The 21,882-nt window shown below is 48.1% G+C and overlaps 1 protein-coding gene across 6 annotated transcripts in view; it reads left to right on the top strand.

The window, feature by feature from the left end:
* LOC144726674 (3',5'-cyclic-AMP phosphodiesterase 4C-like) overlaps nucleotides 1-21,882 on the top strand; it is a 182,857-nt gene that overhangs the window by 51,690 nt on the left and 109,285 nt on the right. For 3 of the 6 annotated variants that reach the window (XM_078605452.1, XM_078605455.1, XM_078605456.1), the window contains exons 2-5: nucleotides 11,669-11,857; nucleotides 15,541-15,577; nucleotides 17,471-17,541; nucleotides 19,288-19,334. In XM_078605452.1, coding sequence (XP_078461578.1) covers nucleotides 11,669-11,857; nucleotides 15,541-15,577; nucleotides 17,471-17,541; nucleotides 19,288-19,334 — 344 coding nt within the window. Of the gene's footprint in view, nucleotides 1-4,621; nucleotides 4,819-11,668; nucleotides 11,858-13,642; nucleotides 14,100-15,540; nucleotides 15,578-17,470; nucleotides 17,542-19,287; nucleotides 19,335-21,882 lie in introns of those variants that run through there. The other 3 variants (XM_078605454.1, XM_078605453.1, XM_078605457.1) reach the window with 3 other exon arrangements.

Raw genomic sequence — 21,882 nt, 5'->3', positions numbered from 1 at the left:
TTCTTTTATGCCTGATGATGATTGCTTGTGTTGCAATCGAAACGTCGTAGTAATATGCTATTATTTTAATTTATTATTTTATCTTTAGACGTGACTTAACCGAAAGAAACAAAGAATAATTCCTGCAGTCACGAAAGCTCCAAAATTAAGATTGAACCACTTCTACGGGGAAGTTTTAAGCTTATCCTTTTCTCTCTCTGGCTATTTGTTCTCTCTGCCTGTGTCCTCTCTTTGGAATTTTCACACTTAAAATTCTAACTTAGCAATCTTTGAAATACGTAATCAACCAGGCTATGCGTTAATTGTGTGTTAACCGACTCTCTGTGTTGTATTACATCACATTTCGATATTTTGCTAGGTTATTTAATTTTCGTGTGCCTTTCTCCTAATTTTCAAGCTTGCGTGCCCGTGCCACGTCGTCATCTTACTTGCAGCAGCAGTACGTTGCCGTACACTCATTGATATGCTAATTTTCTCTGCCCCCTCCCTCTCTCCGTCCCCGCCCCCCCTCTCTATATTTAAGGGACCGTCACAGAAACGACCCCTCTCTTTGTGCCGATATGTGTCCTCTCTCTGTGTGCCGTTGTGATGTCTGTCTGCTTGTATATCTGTCTATAGTTTTCTAGTTAGATTTTTGTTGCTATTTCTTTTATGCCTGATGATGATTGCTTGTGTTGCAATCGAAACGTCGTAGTAATATGCTATTATTTGAATTTATTATTTTATCTTTAGACGTGACTTAACCGAAAGAAACAAAGAATAATTCCTGCAGTCACGAAAGCTCCAAAATTAAGACAGGCCAAAGTGTCCAACTCAAGAGAGAATGTAGACTGTAGTTGCCCCCCCCACCACAAATACTAACCCTTCCCCAGCTGTTACACACTTACACGTTGCTCACCTTGCAGCAGTTGATTTTTGTTTAAGTGGGCACGGAGCGACGGCATCTGGCTCACGTGCGGGAGCTGTGGACGGCAAAGTGTGCGAGCGTGCTAAAGTGTGCAAGCGTGAAGAAAGTGTGCGAGCGTGAACAAAGTGGCAAGCCTTACAAAGTGTGCAAGCGTGAAGAAAGTGTGCAAGTGTGAACAAAGTGTGCGAGCGTGAACAAAGTGTGCAAGCGTGAACAAAGTGTGCAAGCGTGAACAAAGTGTGCAAGCGTAAACAAAGTGTGCGAGCATGAACAAAGTGTGCGAGCGTGAACAAAGTGTGCAAGCGTAAACAAAGTGTGCAAGCGTGACAAAGTGTGCAAGGGTGACAAAGTGTGCGAGCGTGACAAAGTGTGCGAGCGTGAATAAAGTGTACAAGCGTGAACAAAGTGTGACAAAGTGTGCAAGCGTAAACAAAGTGTGCAAGCCTTACAAAGTGTTCAAGCCTTACAAAGTGTGCAAGCCTTACAAAGTGTGAAAGTGTGAACAAAGTGTGCAAGAGTGGTGTCTAAGCTATATTCACGAACCTCGCCTCCTTTGTCAACCTGCCACCACCCCACCACCAATGGTGATGATGCAAGGCCACCGAACAACCCGCACGACTGACAAGAGCATTGGGAGGCCTTCACCGGTGGTGGCTTGAACCAAAAGTGAATTTAAAATATCCCTATGGTGACCGTGTTAAATAAATGTAGTGTATGTATGTACGTATGTTGAACTTCTTTCGCACCGTACGTAGCCATCCATGCTAATCGGAGGTGCGGGGGGTGGACAACAAGCTGAACACGAAAAGCAGTTCTAAAGAAATGCGTTTTCAATCGAGGTGGTTTGAAAGTGCACAGCTCCAGTGGCTTCCAAATATCGGAAGGAAGAGCATTCCAGACGGCCGCAGAAGCGCATCTGAAAGCGCGCGATGCAGTGACCATCTTTGTTCGCCAAAAGCCGCTGCCGCTGCTGCTGCGAGGGTGACATTGACAACTGTTTGGGTCTCCAGGCATTATTAGTCACTGCAGTCGCTTGTTGGTGTTGATGGCGTGAGGGTAATTGCAGATGTCGAATCTGGCAGGACCTGGGATAAGCACACATCGGTATGATGTGGATATGTCAAGACTGATGATGATGATGATTGACTGAGCCTTTGCTCTCATGCACGCTTCAATCATCGTTTACCCTGGGAGAATAACATTTGTCTCGCGATGTTTGTCGTAAAAAAATAATTGTTTTATAGTGCATAAAATAATTGCAATAATTTACAGCTTTAATGTCAATACGACGCTGGATATCGACGCCAGAACCGGTTGGGATGTCACGCGCCCACTCTCACTCACACTCGTCCTCCACGTTGTTACACCGACAGAGACATGCCAGTGATGTCATTGTTGACGATTTTATTATTTTTCGGATGAACACAATTATCAGGAACACATCCTTACCACTCGGTGTCAGCCGTGGCCTGGAATTGAACTCGGGGTGGAGGGAGGGGGGCTCGGTTCGTGAGTGCGCAATAAATATTCCCTGGAATAAAAGAAGATGACTGTATGCACTTTCAAACTTCAAAATGTGCCGTCTCAATTTTCAGGATCTTGTTTTTTGGGCATGCCACGAGCATTTACCACCGAGGGTTTTGTTTACGTAAAAGGACAAACCGACAGAACGTCTGTAGGAGTTCTTCACTGGTTTCACGCAAGGGCTGTTTATCAGTAAATGTTTGTGTTAAGTTCAGCAAGACATCCGCTAGTTTCTTTATTTATCGGTGGGCGACAGGTCAAACTTTGTTTTTTGTGTACAGCCACCAAGCAGAATACTGCACTGGCAAGTGTGCTGGTACACACAGCCTTCAACGACTGTCATCATCAACCCAACATGGCCATTGTAAACGTGACACGGCCATTGTGCACCTGATAGGGCCATTATGAATCTGACATTGTCATTGAACCGAAGCTTATGACGATTGCCACTACAGGAATATTTTAACATCTTTACTGAATGGCAAAACAAAAATGAAGCGCGTTCGGTTATTCGAGGTCTTTTTGAAGGCATCCAAGCAACAATTGTGTGAATTGTTGCCAAAAATAAACTGTGAACATTTTTTTTTATTTCACCACTGAGTTGTACAAGTGACCTGGCCCCGAATTATAGCTCAACGAAGTTGGCTCATCGCGTGGAAATTGACAGCAGCCAAATACTCTAAACGCAGATGTTTGTACATGTAGAGGGACAAAACTGGATTACCCAGAGAAAAAACCCCACGACCACGGGGAGAACACGCAAACTTCAAATACAGAGCAGGCGTCAGAGTCGGGATCGAACCCACAACCTCCTGTATACCAGGCAAGGTCGTTAACATCTCGCCACGGTAGCGCCCTGAGCAGTCCAAGAGACGAGCACGTCAACACAGAACACCTGCAGCTGTGTGTACTCGTGTAAGCAAACACCATGCTCACTTTTATAGGTTTGCCGAGATATCATTTTTCGCCACGAGTATCATTTTCACGAAATGACGACAATCGTGATATCAGCTTCCGCTTTGTCTTTATAATTGCAGATCACATGTTTATTGCGTTCTTTTGTTCTCTTCGACGAATACTTAAAAAGTTATTAAAATGCAGTTCGCTGTACTTCCCAATCCGCATTAAAGTTGCACGGTTTTGTGAGGGGCATGGTTTCCGCGCAATTCGGAGTCGCGGGGAAGGAGAAAAACGCGGACGGACAGGAAAGGAGGCGCGGAACAGCGCCAAGCGATTGCCCAAATTCTGCGGTCCTATTTTTTGAGAAGTTTTAGCTGAATCCATAAACGTGGGGAGGAAACAGTAGCGCCCAGAGAAAACCCACGCGGTTGGCAAGTCGGGGAGCGCAATCATCGTCGCAGTCACCAACGCCCATGATCTTGTTCACGGTAAATAATCGACAGTATTCTCAGCATTCATGATGTAGGTTTATTTTTTTGGGGTTAGATCGCGTAAATATATAAATGTGTCGTTAAACCCACCACCACCCGACACAGCCAACTAGTAAGGGTCGTCACGTAAACAGAACATGACAATTCGTCACTAGTACAGCACACCGGTGTGTTGGAGTGCAACTCCATTGTAAAATGTTGTGGCGGGTTTAACGTCACATTTATATTTACGCGATCTCACTAAAAAAACACCTATATTATGGATGATATTAGTCGCGAAAGCCTACATGTTAAACATTCTCCCAAATTAGTTTTTTTTTCGGAGGCTGTTTTGTAATCTTGCCCGTTCTACTCCCCGTTCTCAGAAGTGTGCGTTGCTTTTTCCGTGCAAACCTCACCGTCGCTGTTCTCTTTTTCACAAATGATAGTTTTTTCATGACGGTGTTTTGAAATATACAGTCGATTTCTAAATGTTTGTAGGCGTTGGTCCGCGCGTGCTACTGTATAATGATAATTCAACACTTCTTTTTTTTTACCCTATGATCTCATATGTCACACTTTTGGCCATACGGTTCGTGTTCTCTCACACAACAGCAAATATCCACGACAGTCTGAACACACCCTGAGGGTCAATCGCTAAGACACGTTTCCATGGGTCCCGTCGTCTTCGTTTGCTGCTGTTGCCCGCCGAAAACATTGATACTGAGAACCCTGCGTGCCACGTGACCCTTGCGCAAAAGATCCTGTCCGTTTAAAAAACAAAACCCACAGCAATTGCGCCACAATTTGCGTGCGGGAGACGCCGAGGCAGCAGCGAGCGCTGTAAGCTCGGCACTGATCGGGCGGCATCGGCTCGCAATGTGCGCCTTTTAGACCAGCAGCGAATCCGTGCGTGCGTGCGGGCGCGTGCACACGCGTAACTCCTCGTGACAAGATGAACGTAACTTACAAACTCGGAAAGAAGGACGGTAATCATCGCGTGTTTACCTTCAAAAGGTAACCGGTGTCAAGTTGTACTCTGGAAAATGACAACCTTAATTTGTGTTTTTTATTTTTGCACGTCGACAATGGACATTGGAGCCGAACCTTGGCTTGGGAGTTGGCGGTGGTTGTTGTTTTGTTTTAAATGAAACCGGCCTTCCGATCTCAATGAGCCGGTGGTGTTATCACACCCGGCGGGGTCCCTTGTCCACAGAGTGCGTCGATGGCAATTGATAAGACGGTGGCGGTTCGGGCCTCCCCTAGGTTGACTCAGTGGCCAGGAGTTGGCTCGGCGTTTACGCGGGCCAGACCGACGCGGCTGCATTTGGGTGGCTGTCTCATCTTGCGCGGCGTTCATCAAAATAGGCATAAAAGTTCTGTGTCTTCGTGTCTGTGTTTCTGTTTGCCTTTGTGTTGCATTGTTGCTAACCGCTGATGGGTTTTTTCTTCCATTGTGCGTCTATTGGGGTGGGTGGTTGGGTGGGGAGCGGTGGCACAGTGGTTAGAGCACTGCTATACAAATGCAAACGAAGCAACACAAACACCGTTCTGCCTCGGAGATGTGTAAATAAGTCAAGCCGTCTTCACTTATCCGTGGAAATTAGTAGCCGTGTTCTGGTTGACCAATTCAATATTGAACTGCTGCGATAATAAAGCAATGCATTAATGTGTAACTCGACTTTAGTGTATAGTGACGCAGCCGCCATCCACTATTGGCACCCGAGGGGGGGAGGGTAGCGGTTTAGCTGCGAAGCAATATGACCCTGGCGACCAGAATTGTACCCCTGGTCACGGCTGACGTCAGCGGCGAGTGGCATCTGACCCGGCCCTGCAACGACCTCGCACGGGTCGACTTGATTGTTGAATGAGCACACACGGGTCAGAGATGTGAACATCAGCCCTTCGGAGGTGGAGGTGGACGGGCATGCTCTCCAACCTCCGCCACTCTCTTCGCAGCCTTTATCGGCTCGCTCGCAAGACATTCTCCGACGGCCGCGGCTTTACACGGGGCTTTCGTCTTTCCTGTGTTTATAATTAACTACTTGTTTTGTGTGCGAAGGGCTCTCCTGGAAGGAGTGTGGAGACGTATCCCTAGTTTATGTTCATTCTTGGTGCAGGGAACCCCCATAAAATCACAACAACCTTATTTAAGTAATTGTCTCGTAATTGAAATCGTAACCATTTACAGCTGTTTGTCTATGTCCTGCTGGATAAAGGCCTGCCTATTTTGCAGTGTCAGTCATGGTACTTGTGTGACCATACTTCACCATGCTGGTCAGTGCAGGTTGGTGAAGGGCTGCGGGAGGGAGGGAGGGAGCGGGGGGGGGGGGTCCCGGGACAGGTTCGGACGTTACACAGCACTGATGTTAGCCTTGGCCAGGAGTCCAACTCAGGTCGGCAGGTTCGTGCCGCAAGTTCGATAACCACTACCCTCCCATTTGTCACTTCATACAAATGGACAATAGCACTTTGGACAATATATTACTTTTTTTTTTGGGGGGGGGGGGGGGTCGACAATTTTTGGAGCCCTGTTGGATCAACTTTTTACCCCCACATCTGGGTGGGGGGGGGTGGGCTTCATTTTCTATGACTGTCTGATTCAGTCCTTCTGCAATGCTTTCATAATTTAGTTGACGGACAAACGGAACGCCGGGCTTTGATAATAAATTATTATGTTCAGCCAATTGCCAATCCACGACTGGATGGAGGCTTCCCCACACCACCCTGGTGGGCACGAGTATTGTGGGGAGCGGTGGCGCAGTGGTTAGCGCGCTACGCTGTCCACGCTGCTCCCCGAGTCCGATTCCCGCTCACGGCCAACGCCTGTAACAAATAGCTGAACCGGTCCTGGGCCTCCCCTTGGTAGACTCGGCCTGAACTAAGTACCTGGTGTGGTGTTTGAACATCATCAGTAGGGATACAAAGGCGGCCGGGCGTGCGGCTGGCCACGTGTGCCGTGCCAGCCTAACAGCACTTGCCCCAACAGTCTGTTAAGGCTATACGGGGGTTCTCTGTCTGTGTGGGGACCGCTCAGGACCGGTTTAAAAATCATACGTCACCGACGTTAACCCGTGGCCAGGAGTCAAACTCAGGTTGCCATGGTCATAGTGCATTGCGTGAATTGCTCCCCTTTCCTCAATTGTAGATAGCGTGCAGTTAACATCGTCATCATGCACTAAAATACAGTTATACATCAGCCACGATCACGGCTACGTAAATGCAGTACCAGCGGTACTGCGGCGGTTTACGTTGTGCACTGAAATGATCGTTGCTGTTTCTGAAGCAAGCGGCCGCTCGGTATGAACGCAACCGAAACGTCGTGCAGCACTGCGATCTGAACCCAACTCTGTAATGAATCCAATTCGCCGTGATGGCAAACATTTGGTGGCTAATGATAACCGAACTGGTTCTGGGTCTCCCCTTCAGCAAACCCCCCCACTGACCTGCGTGGTGAAGTATGGTTAGTGCGGTGAAGTATGGTCAGTGCGGTGAAGTATGGTCAGTGCGGTGAAGTATGGTCAGTGCGGTGAAGTATGGTCAAGCAACCACGACAACTGACGTGGCATGGGGAGACTTTCGTCCGGCAGTGAATCGACAAAAGGCTGTGGATGTTGATTAAATTATAATAATAACTTCAAGTTGTATTCAGAATTATATTGGTATTGCATCCTTTGTTGTTTAAGTAGATGAAAAATGTCACTAATCCTCAGTGTAAGCAGGGTTTTGTGATGTTCTTTGCCTATATTATAGATATATGGGTCAAGTTTATTGTGATATTTCATGTGAACTCTACTCATTGTTCTCTTTCCGTTTTCATGTTTACCAGTTCCTCAAAATGAGGACACACAGACACAATATCTCCCACCCACATTCACACACATGCACACACACAAAGACAAAGATCCCCCGTATAGCCTTGGCAGACTCTTGAGACAGGTGCCGTTAGCGAGCACCTATGAAGGCCGGCACGGCACACGAGGGAATGGGTGGCCAACACCACGCCCGGCCGCCTTTGTTTCCCTAGTGGCAATATTTCAAACACACCGCACCAGCTACTCATTAAAGTCTGAGTCGACCTAGGGGAGGCGCAGGACCGGTGAAGATAATTGTTACTGGTGTTGGCCGTGAGCGGGAATCGAACTCGGGTCGGCGAGTTAGTAGCGCAGTGCGCTAACCGCTGCACCACCGTTCCCCACACGCACAATTACACACACACGCTGACACACAATCAAGAGTTGTACACCGTATTTGTGAAACGGGACACCTTCTGACAGCTGTTTCGGGGCTTTAAAAGGTACAAGCAACTAAAATGCAGCGCATGTGTTTTGTTAAAAAACAACCATATGACCCTGAATAATCATCATTTTCCACTCATAAATACTTAGAACACCTAAACGAGTGTTTGTTTTCACCTGCAGTGTTTCTCGAAAGAATGAATAAAACATGACACTTTTTGTTTCATTTTAATATAAAAAAAAAAGATAGAAGCACATTTTAAAGCCCCGTCAGTCCGCAGGCCAGATGAACGCCTCGTGATATCGTGTCGGTCGTGGCGGTTGCTTCGCCACACTGCACCACGCCGGTGAGTGACGGTCGGTTGAAGGCGGCCCAGGCTCATTTCAGATATCACTCGCTGCTGTTGACTTTAGCCGTGGCAGGGAAACGAAACTCAGATGGCTGTGGCTCATAGTGCCACGCTGCGTTCGCCACACTACGACTTCCACTCCCCACCAGGGTTCAAAGCGTTGGCACGCAAATATTGAAGGGTTTTTTTTTTCGTCGGGAGCGCCGGTGTGTCTCTAGTTTCCAAGTTTGAAAGTGTGAAACGAGGTCTTGATCTTTGACAACAACTGACCTCTCTAGTGGGCGCCTACGATTGACCCGATGCGCTTCGCGAAGCAGTTCGGTTTTCCGCGGTTGTGCGTTGCGGCTCTCACAGGTCGTGCCGCGCGTCGCTTGGCGCGACTTCTGACATTTTCGCTCCACCTGCTGGGAGCTTGTTCGGGGCATCGGGGTATGAAACGTCGGGCATTTGCCGAACAACACGCGGCACAACCCGACAGCCCAGCGGAGAGCAATGAAATGTGTTCTTTAGGGGATGGGAAAATCAGGTTCAGAATCATGATTTATCCTGGAGAAATCCGATGAGCTTTGAAGCTTCGATTTAAAGCTTTCGTGACTGCAGGGATTCATCTTCTTGGTTCTTTCGGTAAAGTCACGTAGAATGGAAATAATAATATAATAAAAATAAAACATAATAAAATCATTCAGACTCTGTCTCCTCAACAGACCTGTTCTCCACCTGAGGACGGCTGCTTGTGTTGTGGCCGAAACGTCGTGAGAATTATTTTATTATGTTTTATTTTTATTATTTTATTATTTCTATTCTACGTGACTTTACCGAAAGAACCAAGAAGATGACATTTGAAGCTCTTTTTCACAGATGTCCACTAGGGGCGGGTCAGAAGGTTACAACAACAACAACAACAAACAACATGCCCAGAAGTGACCATTGGGAATCAGTGCATTGTAGCAAAGTACAATTTAGGGAAGATGCAAACCTAGGGGTGAAGGATTTATTTTGTCGACACGTACTCAGGATGTTGTCGGGGCTGTTCAACGCACGTTTTGAAGCGTCATTCATGGGGGGGGGGGGGGGGGGAAATCACTTAAAATTCACATTCTCAAACACTATAGTGATGGCAGTTTGAAATAACTTCTGTACTTTTTAATGCCACTGCAGTCGCTGAGTTTCCATTGAGAAGTGTGAGAAATAGCTCGGCTTATGAGAAGACACATGCAATTCGTATAGGCCGAGTAACTTCTGCCATTTTTCCAAATCGCAGTTGAACTAAACTATTTTTATTTTACAAGATAAGGCCCACTGAGCTGAATACACACAATAGTCAGGAAGGACAAGTTAAAAATGCACATGCATCATGTACGTTGCCTAAGTAATCCCACCCTACCCCCCCCACATTGTGCAAGAGTGCAGAAGGGTGGTCAACAGATCTACACCTCTATATAAGGAACGAAACAGTTAGACTTCTCCACAAATCTGGCTGTCGCCTGATGAAGCTAGTTGTAATAATTGGCGAAACGTCGTACTCAGATTCTAAATGTTGTGGCTTGGCTCTCCAACACACTGGTGTTGCTGTACTAGTGACGAATTGGCACGTTCTGTTTACGCGACAACCCTTACTAGTTGGCTGTGTCGGGTGGTGGCGGGTTTTAACGACACATTGATATATTTACGCGATCTAACCCAAAAAAAACTCTTATGGACAATCAATAAATCTTTATTTTTACGTGCCAGTATCGCCCACAATAAAATAGGAATGAGTGTACATTACAGCAGAAGGGGAGCTGTACATCCGTAAGGGAAACGATAAAACCAATATGCGATTGAAAAAAAGACCTCTGGTCCACTATGATTCTCCCAGAGTTTTTTTTTTGGGCAGTGTTTGAATAACCCGACATTCAAGACAGATCTCTTTTTGTGTGTGTGTGTCCACTTCCAGTGCATTGACTGGAAACATAGCTTTAGGGTGTTTTTTTTATCCGTATCTCTGCCAGTGCAAGGTTCACGCGTGTGTTGGAAGGCGGTTACAAAGGTCCGCTCGCTATAAAAGATTGTGTGTGTGGGTTGGGGAGGATGAGATTTACTGAAGACGCAACAGGTTGCGTGGCGATGCTTATTTTCCTTTAGAACTGCCACCATGGGGTGTCATGCGAATCACGTGTGTGTGGCTGTTATCTTTTTGCCTTCCTCCTTTTGAAAAACAAAAACAAATCAAAAATATACCGAGAGAAGAATCGATTTTTTTTTCTTCCCCTCACGTGTAAATGGTTTAATCTTCTGCGCAAATTTCTTTGTAGCATTACATTTCCGAGTTGATTTGCTTACTCCGATAGCTAAACTCGTGGTCTCCCACACCCCAACGTCGGCACCCGACGCTCACTCTTGGACATTCACCCAAGCAACGTTAACTTCAATGTTGGCATTTCTATTGTGTCAAGACATTACATTATTTGCATTGCTTTCTGTACAGCTTTCCCTTTTTATTCACGGACTTGCTATCCGAGATGTTTGCTTATCCGCGGATCGCATCTGCAAGTCAACACGACTGTAGTAGTGGGTGTTTACCCTTTAAACTGGTACAAAACTGACACCTTTATACAAGGCATCATGTTTGCAATAACCGCAACACAAGCAGTCAAAATGCAAACAAAAAGAAACAACTCTGATAATGGTAATGATATGCACTGTCCTTGAAGTTGATTGGTCCACACCCGAGACAGCTTTCCTTAGAGCCTAGTCTCCATTGGTGTTGGACCAGATGACGCCAAAAGGCGTACAACTCAAAAACAGTGCACTATCAGAGTATTGAGAGCTCAACACGACTGCATCGAGAGAGAGAAAGAGAGTGATGAGATAAAGTGATGAGATTAACCCTTTCCATTCTGAGACGTCTGCAAGTTGCAGGGTGGGTGTCCCGTTCACCTCTGAATCTCGGAATGCTGCAAGCGGCTCTGCGTTCATTTGATTTAGAGAGGCATAGCTCCATTGTTTTTAAAGAAATCGCACTCACCGCGAAGAACTGTAGATACACCACACCCTAATGAGAGCTGGCGCCAAACTGTGCCACAAGCTTTGTGGGAGCATCGCTAACCGATAACGTTATTTTAGTTTAATTTTTCACCCGGTTTCGTTTCGATGACGTACGTGCACGTTGAAGTACGTCATCGGAACGGGAAGGGGTTGGCACGCGGCGCGCGACCCGTAAGCGCGTCGACGAGCCCCGCGATCGCCCTCCGCCCCCTCCTGACTTGCCCCGCCGCTCTCTTCCTTCCCCTGCCGCAGCTTCGACGTGGAGAATGGTGCGAGCCCCAGCCGGAGCCCGCTGGACCCCCAGGCGAGTCCTGGCTCGGGGCTGGTGCTGCAGGGATACCCCCACAGCCAGCGCAGGGAGAGCTTCCTGTACCGATCGGACAGCGACTACGACATGTCGCCCAAGTCCGTGTCGCGCAACTCGTCATTGGCGAGCGAGGCGTGAGTTTCGCTGGGGCGCTCGCACTGGCCGACAGACGCACGCGCGCGTGCACGCTGACACACGGACGCACTGACGCACTGACACACTGAAACACTGACACACAGACACACTGACACACTGAAACACTGACACACTGAAACACTGACACACTGAAACACTGACACACTGAAACACTGACACACAGACACACTGACATTTGGATAAACAGGCACAGACATATGGATGCATGGACTCACTGGCGTCGACGCATGGACACACGGATACAGGACACACTGACACGCGAACACACGGACACGCGAACACATGAACGTAGTCATGCACTCACACATGGACACACATGAAAGTGAGTGAAAGTCCGTTCATTTTCAACTGTCCACCCGGTTTCATTAATCAAAAGCTTGAAAGTGTGCAAAGGAGCGTAGGGAAGGTGCATGCTTGGAATTCAAACGTGAGACAGACAGAGGAACGCATGGATTTGGAACCAATGCAGGGTAAAGGCATCATGATGACTGTGAAGAAAAGTAAGAGGACTCGGGAAGGACATGTGACGAGAGAGGACTGTGACCTCCCCTGACAGCTTTGGGAGGGAACAGACCCGAGTGACTACAGCAGTGACTCTTAACTTCCACTGTGGCCGGCACCCCTTTGGTTCTCATAAAGGGCATCTCACACCCCCAGCGAGTGCGTGCACCCCATGCAAAGCACCACTTGTCCACACCAAGGAGATGGAGCGATGAAACCAGCTCGTGTGCCGATGCTAGGTGGATGCTTGCAATGCAGGACCGTTAGAGATGGTGGCATCTTGGGGAGCACTTCATCCAGCGGTGGATAATTATTCAGGGCTGTAATTCACAATTTACAGGCATTTTATCAACCCAGCGCTGGATGAGGGCTCCCCCACACCGTGTAGGTGATGGGAGATGTTTGGCCATATTTCACCAGGCTGGTCAGTGCGGGTTAAGTGCAGCTGGGGACGACCACCTGCCGCCTACCGGCATATCGGTGCGATGTTTCCATCTTTGCACGATCCGCCAATCCCCACACACCAATTGCTCTGTGTGCGGGGTGGGGGTCGGGGAGGGGGGTGGTGGAAGATGGTGAATAATAGCACGTGTTTTCAGGATCACACCACTTATCCCAACCACCCAAAGAAGCTGTTTCACCCCCCCCCCCCCCCAAAAAAAAAAGAACCGATTATCACCACCACCTTCTTCTTCACAAAGGTGAATTTGATTGCTTGAGATAGTGCGCGCTCAGCCGACACGGCGACTGGCGACTCCTTTCCTCAACAGAGCCCTGGACGATTTACTTCAAGGCTACAAAAGGCGCCGAAATGCCTTGGCTTGTGAAACGCAACCACCACCACCACAAAGCGGGAACTTCCGGGCCCTTTCCCGTGATTTCCGACCGGCTTTGCCGGGGCTGCCGAGTCAATCCCGGGGCTCTGCGGCAGTCCAGCGGCGTAATAAATCATTTCCAGACAGGTGACACTTTACCAGAAGTGGGAGGGAAGGTTTGGCAGGAAGAGGGTGGGGTGGTACAGGGCATGGCCGATCATTAACTCGACAAGTATTGATGGTTTGCTGACAGCGAATTGAACCTCTTTTCTTCATCATGCCCTGTGCATGGGAACTTGTAAAAATAAAAATAAAATAATTGTGATGGGGAGAAGGGGGGAGGGCGGTTCTTGTAGGTAGTGGGTGACACAGATGAGAGAGAGAGAGGGCACGAGAGGGGTTGGGTGGGTGGGTGGCTGTAAGCATGCGTAGGGCGTTAAACATTCCCAGCCGCCCACCCAGGGGTCGAGAGTAACGTTACGGGCAGCCGTTTACAATCGACTTGTTTGTCGCCAAAGCACGCAGAGCGAGCGGCATTGCCACTCCGCCAGATCAAAGCGACACACGCGGAGCAAAGTTGCCGCTGCCGCTGTCCAGGACACCCCCATGAGTCTTCCGACACCGGCAGACGCTTGAAGGATTCTATTTTCTCTCCCCAAGGGAAGCCGAAAGTGGTGGGGGGCGAGGGGGGGGAGTGCAGCATGTCTTCTAACGGAGTGGGCTGGATTTTCGGAGGGCAGACGGAAGGGTTTGTCGCCGCCGAGGAGGAGGATTCGTACGACGGACGGACGCGATTTGACAGCGCCCCCGTGTTGCGAATGCGTCCCAAAACCGAGCGGAGTCACGGCCGACAGCACAGATTCCTGAGGCTCTTTAGCGAGCCCTTGAACAAGAGGAGACACAGGTAGACACGTGTGTGTGTGTGTGCTCGCTAACTACTTCCACCCCCCCCCCCCAACAGTTTGTTCAAGGCTACATGGCGGATCTTTGCCTCTGTTTCGCTCCTGCTGAATGTGGCGTTGTGTGTACTGCAGCCTGCCCACGTGTGCTGTGCCTGTGATGTTGCGCACACGTTTGCCCTGCGGGACTTTACGCTTGGACATCACCGTGATGTCTGATGGATTTTGTCTTGCGATGTACGATGGTTAAGACCATGTACTTGTACGTGTAAGGTACAATATACTTCAGAAGGGAGCTGTGGTGCAGTGGTTAGCTAACTGTGCCATGACCCTGGAGACCCAGAGTTCGAATCCTTGGCATCAGTGGCGAGTGATGTCTGGGCCTGTCCCTCGGCAACATGTACCGACCATTTTGGTGAAGTATGGTCAGAAAACCGCCACGATTGGCAATGTGGTGAAGAAGCCTTCATCCGGCAGTGGATTGGTAAAGAGCTGTACTCTTACTGACGTTATTATACACATAAACGTCATTGTGATTGCCCTATTTGATTGTCCGAGGCTAGATTTTATATTGTGCTTATTTGTACATACAGTTATATGAACAGTGAATTAATATATTTTCAAACACGTTCTCGCTACGGTACGACCATATGCTTAGAATGCATACAGCTGTCAAACTTGCAGCCTTATATAATTCTGGTAATGTAAATGTGCCATTCTACGCACTGCATTAAAAATCCAGAGTGGATTCCAAAACATTGCGCGTGTCGGTTGATTTACTGGACCTTTTTGAAATTCCTTTTCGGCATGAGAATTCTCAGACTTCGAAAGTCCCCCGGATTGCTAACGCGTGAGGGCATTGGTGAACACGTGTGCGAGTGTGCGTGTGCTGACGACCAACGTTTAACTTTGAAATGGTTGTAAATTCCTCTGGGCAGGGCATTATATAATATGCAGCCAGTCATATGTGCATTCCTGAATCGCGCATCGTAAAGAGTGGCCGTTGGTATGTTGACAGTACAGTATTTCCATAAATACTCGTAAAAAAAATAATAACCGCGTAAAATTATGTAAACAGGCGCTGTTCTCTATTTCGTGCCGACCGACAAAAAAAATAGAAAGATGTGGTTAACCTTTATTTTGGAAAGCTCATTAAGAGTTTGTCGATGCCCAGATATGGTTGTGGTTATGCCGCAGAGTTTTGTTTTGGTGCGGTATTTCAATCTTAATGCTGTGGCACGGAACAATTACCATCAGTCAATCCGTGGAAGTTATAACATGAAAAAACACATCAGTGCTAATCATGTTAAACGGGACATCTCAAAGAATGCTTTCGTAATGTGGCCATTTGCGAAAAAGCACCCACACGTTCTCACATTCTCGGTTTGTATAACGAGTTCCTTTTTTTCTCATCGTGTGACTTTTCCCCGTCTCGTTTTTTTTCAGCCACAGCGATGATCTCATCGTCACACCTTTCGCTCAGGTCAGTCACCGCAACCTTTCCCACCTGTGGCCCTTCAACAGCCCTTCACACACAAGCGTACGCCACCGCTCTGTGCCGACGTAGCGTCAGGCATTCCGGAAAAAAAAACATCGCCACCCTCGCGGAAGGGCGGACGAATTGCTCGCTCACGATTTATCACAGCAGCGTTTATTGCACTCAGTGTACATGTTGGTGTTTTTTCAAGGTTTATTTTGCGAGAGTACATTATGTCCAAGTAACGCCACTTTGACCGGCAGGCCTTTGCTGTCAGTTCATCTGAATTCAGAAGGAAACTAGAACGTCTTGAGAAGCAACAAAAAAGTAAAGATATCTGGGAGAGGGCATGAGGACCATCGTCATCGAGTGTGCAGGCGGTGCAGCTGCGCAGAGGCCTGTAGGCCGGAGGGGCCCAGGTGCCAGGCTAGGAAGATGGTTGGGGGAAATTGGCAATCTCGGATTCAAGGCCACGAACCACGAGGCCAAAGTCGAGGTCAAGGCCCAAAGCCTAGTAGGTAGAGGCCATTCGAGACCAGATCCTCTGGTGCTAAAGGCCTCTTAAGCCAGGTCCTGGGACTGAGGTCACACTCCTGAGGCCAGTTCAAGGGCAACTGCTGAGAAAATTCCCTCAAGCCAGCCATGAGGGAGGTCGAGGACTGTGGACTCTCAAGGACCCAAGATTGAACATTTTACAAAAAGGCCCCTTTGCATTCATTGCACCAGGGTCCATGTCAGCCACGCTATGCCATGGATAATCATTTTTTTCAGAATTAAGTTGCAGATGGTTTTTAAGTGTGCACCATCAGACATCACCACCACAAAAGAACAGGGGCATTATCAGAGGATGTTCTCACAATGCCAGATGAGGGGAGAGCGACACGTAAATGCATTGTCTTCAGTGGTGTATTTATATGCAACAGACATAACACGGGATCTTGAGTGTCCTGGGAAGACTTACACATTTCCCAGGACAGCTGCCTCAAAAAGAAGATGATTCTGGTAAAACCAGGACAGGGGGCAATAGATATTATCTGGCACATGTGACATCACCTATGCTACGTGATTTGGCATGACAGACACTTGTGCGTCCTTATTAGTTTATTGAGGACGGGGAAATGAAATGTAAGTACTGCCCTTCAGGACATCTGGTAACCCTAAACACTATTCACACACTTTTTTTTGCACATCACCAAAGACAATACAAGGATCCCCCGTGTAACCTTAAGTGCTGTTCGCGAGCACCTTTGAAGGCCTGCACGGCACACGAGGTGGTGGGTGGGTGGCCAGCACCACTCCCAGCCACGATTATCTCTCTAGTGGCGATGTTTACGCACCACAACCAGGTATTTTATTGAGGCTGAGTCGACCTAGGGGGAGGCCCATGAGTAGTTCAGATAATCATCACCGGTGTCCGCGGGAATCGAACTCGGGTCACCGGGTTTCGTAGCGCAGCGAGCGAACCGCTGCGCCACCACCGCAGCAGTGTCATAAGGCGGCAAGAGTGGATGTGGCGAGCCGACACAACGTTCTAGATTTGAAGCTTTCGTGACTGCAAGGATTCATATTCTTAGGTTTTTTCGGTAAAGTCACGTAGGTAAAAAAATGTAAATTAATAAAATTAAAATAAAATTAAAATCACGACGTTTCGGAGGCAACACAAGCTTCCGTCTGACGGTTCCACCTGAAGACGGAAGCTTGTGTTGCCTCCGAAACGTCGTGATTTTTATTTTATTTTTATTTTACTTTTATTAATTTAAATTTTTTTACCTACGTGACTTTACCGACACAACCACTGGTGGCACCACCGCACGGGGCGCGCGCCGATGAGCGGCGCGTGCCGCTTGCCCAGCTGCTGTGGTTGCGAACTGCGGGCACTGATCTCTTCCTGCCCAACAGGTGCTTGCGAGCCTGCGCAGCATCCGGACCAACTTCTCCGTGCTGACGAATGTCCAGGGACTGCCAAACAAGTGAGCTTCTTGTTTTCGTCTTCTCCACTCTCAAACGTCCTTGATGAAATGCACAATTCTCGCCCACGGGAGGGAACGCGGGTGTGAGGCATGGCTGAGGTTCTAGAGGTTCCGGTTCCACCCTGTGCACCTTTGCTAATCCTCTCTGTTCAGACGCAAAGGGATTTGCGAGTAGCATGCATCCGATTATTGGCAAAGATGGGGAAAGATTTGTGAAACCCAGAGTTACGAAATCGGGTCGTATTGGTTATCACATTTGGCCAACGCTCCAATGGGGTTCATCAGCAGTGTCGAGGGAATGATGTTACTAAATGAGGTTAAAGGGTGAAGCTGCAGCCCTGTGATGACTAGCCCCAGCGCTTGGTCGAGGAAGCTCTGTAGAATCCATCGTAGATAATATTTTGGCCAACATTGCCTTGATGGCCAGACGTCTTGGGAGAGGTGCGAATATTCACGCTTTATGCCCCACCGTAGGGGACCCTGCCAGTCGACTTTGATGGACCCATTCATACCCCCGCTTGAAACAAAATATGTCACGCTTATATTTTGATCAAATGTAAAACGTACGATGGAAACGTATATGATCTCTTTGTCAATACTCTGACGTGTTATTTGGAACGTGTTACTTGCATCGCCAATGTTGTTGATCCAGTACGGCTATAGATGGGAAGGAAAAAAAAATCAACATTATTGATACCGTAGTGTTTAAGTGTATCTGTGGATGACGTCGACAATAACGAGGAATATCCGCGTTTGGCTCGGCTTCCCACCTCTTTCCGACACGTTTGCCTTCAGATCGGTTTGCCTTTGCTGCCACCCGTGGTCAGATCGTGGGTATGACAAGGCATGCGGATTTACAGGCTAATGCATTTATCAATGAAGTCCAAAGTGGTTCATCTCTCAAATTCGTATTTAGACGGTGCTCATTTCCCATTTACATCTCCACGTTCCTGTGGCAGGGGGCGAGTTTGCTCCATAGGACAAGCACGGTCTACTTCCCCACGAAGTGGTCGTGATTTTAGCGAGCACAGAGGGTTGATGAGCTGTCGGCCAATTTAGCCCACTGATATACTGTGAATGGGAGACGTTGTAGTGAGAACAGCAAGTTATTTCGGTGCCTCTATGTATCTCCCACTAATCGCAATACACTTCTTAAATATTTCAACTCTTTGTAAGACACGAAGCCATCACTCTCACAGGATTCAATCACCCGTTAGCAATAGGTGGGGGTATCCGTGGCTATATCACACTGCTATTAAAGGTACACGTCGATGCCTTGTTGCAAGTAACAGAAAATATTGCATTCAAATCCATGATATATTTCTCCAATATAATGATTGGAGTATGCACCCAATTTGTGCACTGAAAAACGGTGTGATTTTACTCGAATTACGAAAACGAATGCGTCAACCTCTGCGCGATCTCGATATTGCGTGCATATTTCATAAAATGTAAATGTAGTCTCACAGCAAAGTGTAGTATCCCAGTAAGCATGCCAACCTTCGCCCAACATTGGGCCAACTTGGCCCAACACTCCATATTTACTGGCACTGCAATAATAAGCATATCGACAACATGATAGTATATCCATATCAATAATCTCCAAATGTATTTGTCCACGTGCTAATTTTTTTTTTGCATTCTGTGTAGCATCACTGTACATCAAGGGTGTGTGCTTCCTTGACTGATTGTACACGCAATTGACCTCTCCTCTTTATGCATCTTGTTCCATTGCTCTGTGCACAGAAGATTGCAAGTGAACAACCAAAGCATCACCAGAGCACAGCTTACAGGTTAGCAAACAAGCTCGCGCACAGACGCACGCACACGCACACACATGCACACACGCACGCGTGCACACGCGCACACACACACACGCACACACACGCGCACACACGCACACGTGCACACGCGCACACACGCACACACACACGCACGCGCACACACACGCACACACGCACACGCGCACACACGCACACACACACACACGCAAGCACACAACAACAACAACCGCCATTCGCCACTAAGGGGGGGTGACGTCACCACGACGCTTGTGCCAGGCCAAGTGCATCTTGAGGCCACGTGAAGTGTCGAACACCCGCTGCCAGGAGGTCACGGGGCAGACCCAGGTGCCACGGGTCAACTGACCGAGATGACCGAGATGACTGGCTGATGCACTACCTGTGCCCCCTACTGTACCAACTTGCTGTGCTTTAGCCACCCGGCGCTCCGCTCGTCGTTGTAAACACACACACACATGCACACACACGCACACGCACATGCACGCAAAACTAAAAACCCCATTGTGCATAGCCTTTCACAGGCCGTTGGAGCCAGTTCTGTAAGCGAGCGCCTCTTAAGACCTGGATGGTTATTGTATGCATGCCACCCGGTGCTTATTTAAGGCTGAGTCGACCTAGGGGAGTGCTTCGACAGGTTCACATACCACTTTCCGCTGGTGGGGTCCATGGTTATGAATTGCACGCAGTTGTTTCTGGCTTCATAGTGCGGCGCTGTAAAACACTGCCACCGCTCGTCACAACGACAACAACCGCCGGACGCCACTAAGTGGCCGTGACAAAGCTGCTGCGTCGTGCCAGGCTTGGTGCACCTCGAGGCAGTCACGTGAAGTGTCAAAGGCTTCGCTGACAGGAGGTCACGGGATTGACCCAGGCGCCATGGTTTGACTGAGATGACTGGCAGCAGCATCACCTGTGCTCCCCACTGTCAACTTTTCTTATTTTATCTGCCCATCACGCTGCTCTCATTGTTGTGAGAGTCACTCCTCTGCCCTCCACTGTTGTTGGAGTGTGATTGCCTCCAATTGCCCAGTAGCATTTTTCGAGAGCCTCCTCCCACAACATACATAAAAGATAAAGACAAAAATCCCCCGTATACCCTGAACACACTGTTGGTGCAAGTGCTGTTAGCGAGCACCTATGAAGGCCGGAACGGCACACGAGGGGGTGGGTGGCCAGCACCACGCCCGGCCGCTTTTGTTTCCCCAGTGGCGATGTTTACACACCGCACCGGGTACTCATTTAAGGCTGAGTCAACCTATGGGAGGCCCAAGACCGGTTCATATAATCGTCACTGGTGTTGGCCGTGAGCGGGAATCGAACTCGGGTCGCCGGGTTCGTAGCGCAGCGTAACGCTAACCGTTACACCACCGCTCCCCACCAATTTCAATATTGGTGCCACATTAAAGAAAATAGCAACAACCAAAATCGAATAGTTCTCTTTCAGGGTTTGTTTGTGTACGTGTGGGGAGGTGCTGAAAAGCATGCGTTTAAGTTGTCGAGTCAAATCCTCACTCACTTATAGCCACTGAGCAGGCTTACAGAAAATAAATGACATTGGTGCCTGGTTTTCAATGAGTTATCTTACACATTGAGATGGAAGTCTACAGACCGACATGAGTAGAAACTAAATTTTCTAAACTTTTAAAGTGCAGTGGTATATTTACAATCCTTGTTCCATTATGGTGGCGAGATGTTAACTGGGTGTCTGTGTATTTGGAGTTTGCGTGTCTCTCTCCCCGTGGTCGTGTGTATTTTTCTCCGGGTCCTTTTTCCCCTCCACATTTATAAACATCACGCCTTCAGAGTGTTTGGCTGCTCGAAATTTCCAGATGATAAGCCACGCCGTCGACATATCGTTTGTGATAGCCAGTTCGCTTCTAAAAAAGAGCTACATAGCTCAGTGGGCCTTACCTTGTAAAATAAAAAAATTAACCCGTAAAAAAACAAAGTTTTTCACTATAAATCCTTTATATGCGTGGCGGCTAGAGTCCTCTCGTCCTCTGGCTTGAGATGGCTGCCACCTATGGGTCAGATGATTGCCTGCCACCATTAAGCAATTGGTAATTAAATATAAAAAAAAAATCCTAAAATGTAGAAAAATTTTGAAAAAAAAAGTAAAGTGTCACGCACAACGAGTCGGTGTGCAAAATGTCAGCTCGATTGGATCACGGGAAGTGGGTTAAAAAACGACCGAAAGATTTGCACGGTCGTAAGCAAGCAAGCAAGCAAGCACGCACGCAAGCAAGCGAACTTAATATAAAGGATTTAATAGTTTCGTTTCGATGTGGTGTGGAATTCGGTTTTGGCGGTAGAGTGTGGTAGCAGGACAGGCCAGCAGAGGGCAAGCTGCGAAAGGCTTCAAACAAATTGACTTTGGTGAGATGTTGAGGGGCAGCCTGCTGTGCGTACATCTCACTTCAGTGATATGCTCTTTCCACCGACAGCGTCAAAAAAAAAAAACCCCACTGTTCACAAACCATTACTTTTCAGAGATGAATTTAAACACAGCTCAACTTTCGTACGTTTTGTCCCGTGGTAA

The sequence above is a fragment of the Lampetra planeri genome, chromosome 24 (assembly GCF_965212315.1).
Source record: "Lampetra planeri chromosome 24, kcLamPlan1.2.h2, whole genome shotgun sequence".
NCBI lineage: Eukaryota > Metazoa > Chordata > Hyperoartia > Petromyzontiformes > Petromyzontidae > Lampetra > Lampetra planeri.
Note: the sequence above shows the minus strand (reverse complement) of the source record. Positions and strands in the feature narration are given on the sequence as shown.